Here is a 12,905-nt window from a genome sequence, read left to right on the forward strand (position 1 = left end):
GGTTTTTTTTAAATACCAAGAATAATTTAAGACCACGGTGCTCAAGGCAAGCCTTGGTCTGAAACCATTTCAATGGAACTGACAAACTATTTTGTCAGCAACTCAAAATCCATAGTTCCACAGCACACACTCACCTGCGTATACACTAACTCATGTCCAGAAGTAATTAGGCTGGACTAAAGCCTGGCTACCAGACCCGAACCCGACCAAACCCGACTACATGTGTAGGGTTCCGGTTGGGTTGGGTCTGTATTCTATGTCCAGTATTCTGGCTCGGGTCGGGTTGCGCTGGACTATACTGTTTTGTTTCGCAGTGTTTTAGTTCTAATCTATGATTTTTTCCTGTTTCAATAACACGCTTATTATTTTCGGATCGGGTCGCGTCGGGTCGGGTCGGGCATTTAAAAAAATTAAAGGATTCGGGCTCGGGTCGGGTGTGGGTTGGCTGATGTCAGGTCGGGCCTGGGTCAGGTTTTAATTTTACAGCCGAGCCAGGCTTTAAGATGGATTGGAATCGAAGGTTAGGGTGGGTTATACATAGAATTGTGAAAACCTGGGAGTGAGTTACTGACTGGAATTGTTATGAAAGTGCTTCCATTTTTACACATTTTTTGAGGAATCATGGTTTAGAATTATGGAGATGGATTCAGTGGAGGACTGAAGTGATTCCATAGATGCCTGGACATGTTATTTTTAAAAAAGGTCACTGGAAGGATTCTGTTTAAAAACAACATTTACTGGATATCACATGTCTTCAGCTAAGAACAGGTGCCTTCTGACTATGGAAGTTGTTTACAAGAGATGTGACGTCAAGATTTATGGTGCTCAAGAATGGCTTTCATTTTTGAGTATTGTTTTGAGTCAGGTTTGTAGCCTCCTGAAAGAAACACCCAGCTCATCTTTTCTCCACCTCTCCGAGAAACCCTACAAAAAATACAATGTGTGATAGCTGTAACGCCAGATGCCACATTTCTCCTAAGAAGCTTTTGGAAGACTTCCTCTCGACATCTCCTGAACGAACTGCTTCTGAAAAGAACCCAATGACCCGTTTATATGTACTCGGATGCCAGACTGTATGCCATCTGGAACATAACATATCTTATCCTGTTTCTTCACGAATTAACAAGTAATTTGGCCAAAGCATCTTGATTATTCCTTCAACCAGTGTGTGTGTGTGTCTGTGTGTTCTTTAGAAGGGAATATATATATTCACTGTCGTATTTTAAATTGTGTGTTAAAGCATTGCATCTTTATTGACTTAGTCTTGTTTTATAATAAATTAATACTTCTGTTGTTCATTAAAGAAACCTGGTTGGCGGACTTTATTCTGAAACTAAAATAGATAGAGCATATAACTGGCTGCATCAGTAACTGGCTACACATTTAAATATATGCTGTGACCTGTGGAGAAGTGGAACTAGAGAAAGACAGCACACTCCTCCTTGGTTGAAACAGGATCAAATTGAGGGGTTTGGACGGTACGTATACAACAATAGACACTTGAAATCGAGTTGGAGGCCATAAGCCAGCCTAGACAATATATAATGAAGAAACAGTCATTGGTAGCACGGAACTTGAGAATTGCTGAAAATAGAGACATGTTGCTGAAGCTTTTCATCTTGCACTCATCAGGACAATACGCAAGAATAACCAATGTAAGGGAAAACAACAACTTATACTGCATGAGAAGAGAGTGCTGATTGGTTGGCAAATGAACTCTGATTGGTAGAGGTGTTGCCATGGAGAATGCACCAGTTTACAGTGACTGACAGTTAACTGCCAAGCTTTGTTTGAAACCTAAACTCAGCAGCTTGACTCTGATTGGTCAAGGCATTGCCCTGAGGAATGAACCAGCGAATGGCTGTCACGTATTTTGTTTAGCTGACATAGGCGCAATGTGCGTACATATTCTTTCTGTCTGCAAAGAACAGGGCCCTGTGTATTAATATATGTAGCTTCCAGTATGCACAAATGCGCCACACTGCGAGCCTTACTGACAATCGTAAATTGGTTGTCAGTGTAATTCTTAGCACACTGCGGATTATTTAGCAAATGTTGCCGAATCGCAGAATCACATCTAATGTTGGATACTGTGTTTTGAGTTTTGCAAGCATGGACTCTACCAATCAAAGTTCACTTGCCAACCAATCAGCACTCTCTTCTCATGCAGTATAAGTTGCTGTATTCCCTTACATTGGTTATTCTTGCATATTGTCCTGATGAGTGCAAGACGAAAAGCTTCGGCAACATGTCTCTATTTTCAGCAATATGGTGAAAATGATGATTTATGATCAACCTAATTTGCCTTTCCCACCCCAGGCAAGATAAAGTTATGCTTTCACCAGAGTCCCAGTAAAGCGGGTGAAATGAGGCAACAGAAAATACTTGTCTTCCATTCTTCAAGTTTGCTCACACTGCACCCTGACCAATATGCAATGCAAACAAATGGCCCTAGTTGATTCATCTTACGTCTAATGCATCACTTTGCCTCTGCTTGGTCTCACTGACCTCGTCGAAAAAGACCTATTCACAATCAAGGACTTACCATGTGATGAATCAGGGAGGCGCACAATAGGTGGAGCCACTCCACGACAAATCATCATGATCACCGATTCTCCTGTACTTATTTTATTTACATTATTACATCAGGTACACATAGATTGCAGTTGAGGTTAAGGCTAAGCAATGGTGCAAGACGAAGTGTGTTAGAAGCATACTTTGCCCTAAATGTTTGATGGTGTGAACGTGAAAACTGGTAGCTTGGGAGTAAACTAAATTCTTAACAGAATACTAACTCCTGCAGTACTTTACCAGCTCATTGAATAATTGCTATTCTGCATATATTCCATTTTATTTCAGTTTCCTGCACATAAGACAACATTTTGAGTGGCTCAGGTAAGTCATGGCAGTGCTTACACAAGTTCGAAGAATAGAACTCACAACCACATGCATCTAAGTCAAGGAAGTCCAAGTGCTTCAGGCAGCTGAATATTCCCTTATTCAGTAGTTACAGGGCTCCTGCAGAGCAATAAGCTCCAGTTTTTGATGAGATTGATTCAACCACTTCTTTCTTCAAGATACTGAGAGCCATCCTCAACCAAGAACAGCAAGCACTTGGCCTGTTCCCAGGAAACTAGAAACACTGCTCCGAAAACAGTTGCTAAGATGTTCGCAGTGACAATTGGGAGTCATCCTTTCTGATTTTTTTCTCTCTTTGCCCTTAGGAAAACAACTGACCACTGCTCATATTAGAACTGTTTAGGAGATCACAAGTGCCAAAGTGCTTCTTAATATTCTGTAGCACAACCTATTAATGTTCTTTTTGTTCTCAACTGCTGAGCATTATTTCACAGGTACAAACAGTTTTGTGGGCACTGAGATTACAAGTTCTGATGTAGAATATAAATAACTTGACCTTCAGCTATATCCACTACAATCTGTACGCAGAAGATGGTCTTTGAAAAGCAATGAACCCAACAAAAGTCTTCATTAATATAAAAAATAAATTAATTATTGATGTCATGCATTAGAATTCTACACCAAAGCACAGATCTGCACTGTGACAGCAGCAAAAGGACCCACAAGCAAGTTTTATTTGCTTTTTGTGAAGCATAACTCAAATTACAATCAGCACACTGAAAGTGGAATCACGACTGTAGCGTTAATGGTTGAATGCCCAAAGAATATGGCTTGGATCATACAAGACAGCACGAGAATTAAATCTGCATTTCAGAGGACTAAAAAGGTGCTTCAAAAGACCAACAAAATAATGCATCTTAAAAACATCTGATCAGCTATCCTTCTGGGATCGGTGGACATAACCACTCTGCCTGGGCACATATTGTTCAACTGATTGACGTATAGGTGTTGGAATCATAGAAAGGTAACAGCACAGAAGGAGGCCATTCAGCCCATCGTGTCTGTGCCGGCTGAAAAAACTAGCCCCCCAATCTAATCCCTCCTTCCAGCAACTGGTCCATAGCCTTGCAGGCTACAGCACTTCAGGTGCATGTCCAGGTACCTTTTAAAAGAGTTGAGGGTTTCTGTCTCCACGACCAATCCGAACAGTGAATTCCAGACACCCACCACCCTCTGGGTAAAAAAGCTTTTGCTCTAATCCTTCTACCACTCATCTTAAATCTGTGCCCCTGGTAATTGACCTCGCCACTAGGGGAAACAGGTCCTTCCTGTCTACTCTATCTAGGCCCCTCATAATTTCGTACACGTCAATTAAGTCACCCCTCAGTCTCCTCTGTTCCAAGGAAAACAACCCTAGCCTATCCAATCTTTACTCATAGCTGCAACTTTCAAGCCCTGGCAACACTCTTGTAAATCTCCTCTGTACTCTCTCCAGAGCAATTATGTCCTTCCTGTATTGTGATGACCAGAACTGTACGCAACACTCCAGCTGTGGCCTAACCAGCATTTTATACAGATCCAGCATTACATCCCTGCTTTTGTATTCTATACCTCAGCCAATAAAGGAAAGCATTCCATGTGCCTTCTTAACCACTCTATCTACCCCTGTCCTGCCACCTTCAAGGACTTGTAGACATGCACTCCAAGGTCTCTCACTTATTCTACCTCTCTCAATATCCTCCCTTTTATTGTGTATTCACTTGTTTTGTTTTCCCTCCCCAAATGCATTACCTCATATTTGTCTCATTCTTTTAGATTAACAGCAGCTCAAAGACAGTTAAATGGGTTTGCAATCTATCTCACTGTTTCTGAATATACATCTTACTGCAAAACACAAGAACCGCTCTGCTTATCGCTGCATAATGCACAACACAGCCAGAACATTGAACATGCTGTTGATTGGTAGGTGAATATTGTCAATGGTGTTTTATTTATTTCTGCTCCTGCAACAAGCTGCACACATGAAGAATGGATTACCTGAGAACAAGTTTTTGCAGGTGATGCTTGGACTCTGCTGGAAAAAGCTGGAAAATTTTGAATGGCTCGAGGGATGAATTCAGGGGCCAGGGGGTTGAGCACACACCCTCTGCTGAGTTCCAGGTTATCAAGCTGTGTCCTGATCTCATGTAACGTGGCTCCATGGAGGCTTCCATTCTTGTGACAAAGGCATATGAAACGCTCCCAAATTTTCCTACAAAAAGAACAATCCCAGTAATTGCTTCTTATGGAGCTCAAAGTTCAGCAATTCAAACCACACACTTCTGTCTAAAATTATGTGGTGTGCATCAAACCAACATCATTTTGGCTTGCAGCAAGAGTCATTTTTACATTGAACCCTCGTTATTAAAAGGACTTGTCCGTGTACTTGGGACCTGTTGAAAAGGTTATGTTCCTGACATCCTCTGGACACAGTGTTACATCAGCTGTAGAGTTAACTCAGTACAGCAGAAAACACTTTACTCTACATCCAATTTTTAATTTAGTTTATCTTTAACAAAACTTGGAACAGAATCTATAAATGGTGTTCAAGCAAATTTCAAATCTAAAGAAGTATTTGGCAAAACTCCTAAGTGGGCAACAATGCTCCATTAAGTCACAAAGCTTCAGCACGGAAGTCAAGATGCACGTATAATCAGCAGAGCAAGCGACCTCAGATGGTATAATAAGCAGCTTTCTAAGATGACATTACTATCCAGAGCTGATCAGTTGTATGCATCACAAGAAAGAAAACAATACTATTCAAAAGGTAAGTTCACACAATACATCTAACCGAATACTGCCAGTTATCCATTCCATGATACTGCTGCTCTCCAAAAACACATCATGGTAGATCAAACAAAAATATTAAAAGTTAACTTCTCTCCAATAAGCTCTAATCTTCTAGTCCTGCAGAAAGCGCAGGATTCATAAGTAATTCATGCAACTTAGTGACACATCTCAAATGAAACATAAATATCAACTTATGAAACAGCAACTGTTCTTTTTAACAAAATACTCAAAGCACAAAAACTTTCTTTAAACAAAGAAACAATATACAAATGATTTGCACATTGTATCAAAAAAAGGTCAAGTTACAGACAAGGGGAATGTTAGAAAGGAAAACAACGAAACAGAAAAAAGGGGGAAAGGATAAAAGATAACAAGAGAATACTTGATCATTTGGCGATTCTCTGTGGCCACTTAACAAGTAGCTTGGTAGTTTTAACCAAGTTTAAACCAAGCACTGCTCCCAGATAGTGGGATCTAACTCAACAAATTCCTATCAGTAGATTTGCAGAAGCTGTACACAAGCAGTATGCTAACACAAATTACTTCATTCCAATTAGTGTGCACATATGCAGTAGCTCATAATGGAAAAGTCAGCTTTGTTTAGTTGGTAGCCTGCCTCAAGTTCTACTATGTCAAGCCCCACTCTCGGTCGACAATTCAGTGCAGTACTGAGGTAGTGCTACATTATCAGACGTGTTGCATTTCAGATGAGACTTAAACCAGTCTGTTCCAGTGTGTAAAATGAACAGTAAAGATCCCATAGTATTATTTAAAAGATTTCCTCGTGTCGTGCCCAACATTTCCCCTTCAATTAACAGCACTAATATCAGGGTTTTGTTTTTTGTTTGTGGGCATGTTGGCATACAGAAGGCTTGCATTTCTGTATAATATGTGGTTACGAGTCATGTATGCAGCACCCAGCCCCATAGACCAGGCATCCCTGTTTTCAGGTAGCTTTACTCTGTATCATCATACTCTGACTGGATATTTTAAGAGTTCAAGATAAAGATCCCCCCCCGTTATTCCTAACGGTGTGATCTCCTCAACCAAAATTCAATATTGACATTTCTAGAATCAAAACACAATCCAAATCTACCCCACTCTGAAAAAACAGATGAGATAACAAAGACAACAGCATAGTTATCATATTTATATCATACTAACAAATCTTCCATGGCAGTGGACAGAGTTAAGGCCAAATGTAATCTTAATTCCAAGTGGGGTTATACAGTGAGGGATAACTACCAACAAATAATTTAGCTCCCCTTTTAATGCTAAAGATACTGTTATTATTCTGATATATTGCATTTTATATTATTTCTCCATGTATATTTTTTTAATCCATCAAGCCCATTTCCATCTGAATCTGCCAGGCAAAAACTCTCCTCCAACACACTTACAGCTGCCTTGTCAAATGTAAGAGAAAGTTCTAAGCCTTTTTGTGAAGGAAACACTGAGACTAGGATGCTTTGGTGGAGATTGTTTATTGCTTGCCACAGAACTTACTTCTGCTCTCCAAATAATACCCACAGCCGGTGCTGGCTGGCTCTTCTTTATATACACACTTGAATACAATTAACTAATTGACACCCAACACCTGTTCATCCTATTATCTTGAACTACCAGGTATGTATCATCCATAAACAGAACTTCAGACCCCCAACATGAAACTCTGAATTACCTAGGATTTGGCCTTCCATTCATCACGATAACCCTTCAATGCTCAACAGTTTTCCTATGTCCTCTTAGATGTTCCCGTTTTAAGTAAAAACTTGAGTCTGCCATCCTGATCATTCCCTCTGTTATGGCCTCCATTCTCATCCCAAGTCCAAGGGACGCAATTTTGAGTGTATCTGCCACACAAGTGGCATAGCCATCCATCACCAAATGTGGCTTGATCACACCAAGTCCAACCGGGCTTCGCTCTCCACTGCCAAGATGGCATCCTGAAGGGCAAAGATACACCCAGTTCCTTTTCTCTACCAACTGCCTTCTTTAACCATTTTCCTCTTACCCTCTCCATCCTCAACTCAAGTAATAAATATGAGGACTCTCAGATGTCTGTCACCATCTGACCTCCAGCTCCTATCAAGCTATGCAGGTCTCAAAGTGTTTCTTACAATTAATTACTGTCATGTAAACAAACGTGGAAGTCATTCAGTGCCAGCAGCACATAATTGTGCTGAATCAAAATAGTGCAAACTGCTCATAATACCCTGGCTTGATCACTGAGGCATTGGGTCACCGCTGCTAGATTCCACCGTCCTGCATAACCTAAATTACATGGGTCTCTGATGATAGAAAAGGTGCTCACTATTCACCAAAAGTTTAACCATTATATTGGTAACAATCATTAGAAATTTATAGGGCATGATTTCAGTAGGTGAGAGGCAATTATATTTTAATAAAAAGTGAAAATATTTGGAAACAAGTCATCAATGGCCAAGTTCGGCAGAAGAACCTTACCACAAAGACTAAAGATTATCTAATGAACAATCACTCCACAGTAATCCAACCTACAACAGATAGAATCAGGACTCCTTTTCTTTGTCACCAAGGAAATAAAAGGTTGATCTATCTCTGTTGTCATTCAAACATTGTACACATACATTTTAAAATTCTGTTTTAAGTTTTTGGTTATTGCTCAACTGTTTCAGCTTCCCATCTTCACTCCCAGTTGATAATTCTTCCTTCCTATGGCCCATTCTTGGTTGCAGTTTTGTGGTGCAGCTTCATGCCGTATAACAGAGGAATTCTTTTCCTGAGTACTTCACCAGTGCTGCAGTAACCCCAGATGCCAGAAATAAAGATTTTATTCAGAGGTCACCCTGCACCATAGTGTAGCTTAGGGGTCACGCAATTTACCTGTTCCCAGGACTCTGTCAATAACACACTGTAGCCAGCCGCTGAGGCTTGCATACAACCTGACTCATCCATCAATATTCCTTTCCTCCAATGGTTAAGCATCAGGGCGCTGTTTTGCACCTCTCTTGAAAACATTGCTGAGATTGAAAAGTCATGAATAAGGGAGTAGGTGTAAATAAGTTTCACCAATTGCAGGATTATATATTTCTGCACGTAATACCATCACTGGATTCCAGCAATTCCATGCGTGATACCAACACTGGATTCTAGCACTGCTGTATGGAATACTGAAGTTGGCTTTAACACACTCCTACATATTACATTCTGACATTTGGATATCATTCTTGACTATAATGCTTATTTTTCCATTTTTTTTTCTTCAGTAGGGACTCTGCATTAAATCACCATAAAGCAGTCTACTGTTCTGGTTCTGTTCAAGAACAACTAAATGAATCCCTTATTATACCTTTTTTGGATTGAGCGTTATATGGCATAGATCATCTCACAATACCTTCTCCAATCTTGAATCAGAGCATTTCAGCACTACTTGTAACTGTAATTAGTCCAGTTTATTTTATTGAGAACACAACATACTTTTTCAAATTATAGCTAGCGCGGAACAAGGAAAAGCCTGTCATTGAATCAGAGGCTTAAATGATCTCAATCAACAACTTGAGGACTATTCTCCTGGCTTATGTCATTTCAACCTCTTGATTATTACAGATATATCAAATTGGCTAATCACAACTGAAAGCACATCAAGTACACAATGATAACGGAGTCATGGTGCACTTAAATGGAATTCAGGTAACTGTCACACTAATTAAATTACTTCAACAATATCAATACACACTGTGCTACTTGCACGTCCTTACTGCAACAGAAAACCATCAACTCACCGACATTTTCCAATGGAACAAAGAGCTACTGGATCTCCGACCACTGCCACAAGGGACTGTGTCCTGGTGAGAACAGTATTCAGCATCCTATAACTAGACAAGAAGCCATACTCCAGGTCCTCCGAGGACTCCTCTAGCTGAGTATCTCTCCGTCTCACAGAGGTTGGTGGTTCTTTGTAAGTGTGCCGTGTTCTGACTGTGCTCAGAAACAGCACTCGGAACTGTCTGTCTGTAAACAGCAGGAAAAACAATACCTTCTGTGAATTTACTGCTCACTCGCAGGATCTGAAATCAGGTCATGTACATTTGTTTAAACAAAGCTTGAAAATGAACTTCATCCTGTCACACTCACACAAGGAGAAATTATGAACTATAAAATGAACTGATGAATTGAACTCAAAACAGACACATTTTGCTGCAATACAAGATAGAATAAAAGATCAGGTGACCTCTCCTGGTAATTGCTGGAACCCTGAACCAATCGTCATGTCTGGTCAAGTGTTGAAGAAAGCATTAGAAACTTAAATGGCCCATTCGATGCTCATGTCGACCCCTCTTCAACAGGTTGGGCTAACAATGACTTTGCAGACATGGAGACTCCAGACTCAAACTTAGGATAATGGGTGTGAAAAAACACCACTTTATCAAGATGGCAGAGAGGTGAGAAACATCCAAACCCATTGTCTAACAATGGTCACACCATCAAGCACCATTTATGAAAAGACAATGGGAGAGAAACTTGGGTCACCTGACAGAAACCAAGGCTCTGATAAGGAGTTTTTAATAAGAGACATTTTCTGTGCAGAAAGCCAGAAGAGGGACCCATCCCAGCAAGGAGGAGGACCCTGCCAGAATACCATCTTTCAGCTACCTAGAGGCGGAGACAAAAAGTGACCTTGAAACTCCCTGCCTGAGAAATTCTAACAGGATTTTTGCCATTGAACTGTGACTGAGATTCAACTAAAGACGTCTGCAGCAAAGCATCCGTCCACCTGAAGCTTTCCAAAGTCTGACTTCAGTGAACCAGGAAAAACGAACAACAGGCCACTTTTAAATCTTCCTCCTGGGGAAACAAGCTAGGTTTCACAATGACTTCTTTTTAAAACCATCAGACTTAAATGCATACTACCTTTTAATCGATTTCCTTTCTTGTGTGAGCGACTGGGTGAAGTTGCAAATATTCTCGGGTATTGTTTAATAAACACATCATTCTTTAAACCTACAAGAAAACCTGTCATTTGTCTGTTATTTGACCATTAAAACGCTCAAAGGTTAAAACACAACTCTAATAAAAACAGTGTCTTCGGTCAGTTGAGAGGTGAAAAGTGGAAACCATCCCCATCATTTCCCACCTGTCCATAACAATCCTCTGATACAAAATTCCTCCAAATCATATTAGAAGAACTCACCCAGAACCATGGAATGGTAAGTGTAAGATGGTTTAACTAGAAACTTAAGAAAGAGGAGCAGGAATAGGCTACATAGGCCCCTGAACATGCTTCGCCATTCAGTAAGATCACGGTTAAACTTTTACATCAAATATACTTTCCCACCCGTCCCCAGATCCCTTGATTCCATACGTGTCCAAAATTCTATCTTTCTCAGTCCTGAATATACTTAACAACCGAGAATCCACATCCTTCTGGGGTAGAGAATTCCCTTGAGTGAAGAACTTGTTCCGCATCTTAGTGCTAAATGGCCCAAGTCCTTATCCTGAGACTATGGCTCCTAGTAGGGGAAACTGCCTCTCAGCAGCTACCCTGTCAAGCCCTCTGAGAATTTTATACGTTCCAATAATATCACCTTTCATTCTTCTAACCTCTGAATACAGACCAATTGTACTCAATCACTCATCATTAGACAATTCCCTGATTCCAAGTCTTGCAAACTTTGGTTGCAATCCCTCTAAGTACCTCCTTCCTTAGGTAAGGAAACCAAAACTGTACACAGTACTCCAAGTGTGGTCTCAGCAAAGCCCTATATAATTGCAGCAAGACTTCCTTCCTCTTATACTGTAATCCCCTTGCAATAAAGGCCAACATACCATTTGCCTTCCAAATTGCTTGCTGTACTGGCATGCTGAACTCCTGTGTACAAGGACACCCAAATCTCTTTGAATCCCAACATCTACTAGTCTCTCATCTTTTAAAAAATATTCTGCTTTTCCATTCTTCCTACCAAAGTGGATAATTCTACACTTGCACACATTATACTTAATCTGCCATCTTCCTGCCCAATCACTTCACCTGTCCATATCCTTTGAAGCCTCTTTCCATCCTCCTCACAGATTATTTTCCCCACCTTGCTTTGCATCATCAGCAATGCATATATGTAAACATACAAAGTTTGGGGAATAAAGTTGATGAACTACAAGCACAAACAGCCATGTGGAAATTTGATGTGGTGGCAATAACAGAAATGTAGCTTAAAAATGCTGATATTCCTGGATACAAAGTGGCAAAGACAAAAGGGAGGTCGTGGCAGTATTGATTAGGGAAGATAAAAGCAAAATACTGCAGATGCTAGAAATCTGAAATACAAACAAGAAATGCTGGAAATACTCAGCAGGTCTGGCAGCATCTGTGGAGAGAGAAGCAGAGTTAATGTTTCAGGTCAGTGACCCTTCTTCAGAACTGACACATATTAGAAATGTAAAAGGTTTTAAGCAAGTAAAGTGAGGGGTGGGGCAAGAGATAACAAAAGAGGTGTTGATAGGACAAGGTCACAGAGAATAATTACCCAGAAGATCATGGAACCGACCTTCTGGTCTGTTATTCTCTGTGACCTTGTCCTATCAACACCTCTTTTGTTATCTCTTGCCCCACCCCTCACTTTACTTGCTTAAAACCTTTTACATTTCTAATATATATCAGTTCTGAAGAAGGGTCACTGACCTGAAACGTTAACTCTGCTTCTCTCTCCACAGATGCTGCCAGACCTGCTGAGTATTTCCAGCATTTCATGTTGATTAGGGAAGACATTGTAATGTTGGAGAAAGAATGTCCTTGAGGAGGCAAGGACAGAATCCATTTGGTTAGAGTTGAGAAGCAAAAAAAGGTATGAGCATGTAACTGGGGGTATTCAATAGGCCTCTAAAGAGAGAGCGAGAGTGGAGAAAATCTGCAGGGAAATCACAGAAATGTGCAAGAACTGTAGAATGGTGATATTGGGGGATGTTAATTACCCAAATATCGATAAAGATAATATTAAAGGAAAGGGAAAGGAGCAATTTCTGAAATGTGAAGAGCACTTCCTTGACCAGTATATCCTTGGCCCAACTAGGAAGGCAGCACTGCTGAATCTGGCACTGGGGAATGAGGGAGCCAAGTGCAACAAGTGCCTGTGGGAGAACACTTTGGTAAGAGTGATCATCGTATGATAAGGTTTATTTTAGTATTGGAGAAGAGCAAGGAACAATTTAAAGTAAAACTGATAAATTGGAAAAGGACTAAC

General features: G+C 40.4%; 1 protein-coding gene across 1 annotated transcript in view; it reads right to left on the reverse strand.

The window, feature by feature from the left end:
* Positions 1–12,905, reverse strand: part of LOC137383327 (probable helicase with zinc finger domain) — a 429,894-nt gene that overhangs the window by 209,677 nt on the left and 207,312 nt on the right. The window contains 2 exon segments of the mRNA XM_068056011.1: positions 4,897–5,110; positions 9,453–9,681. Coding sequence (XP_067912112.1) covers positions 4,897–5,110; positions 9,453–9,681 — 443 coding nt within the window.

The sequence above is a fragment of the Heterodontus francisci genome, chromosome 24 (genome assembly GCF_036365525.1).
Source record: "Heterodontus francisci isolate sHetFra1 chromosome 24, sHetFra1.hap1, whole genome shotgun sequence".
NCBI lineage: Eukaryota > Metazoa > Chordata > Chondrichthyes > Heterodontiformes > Heterodontidae > Heterodontus > Heterodontus francisci.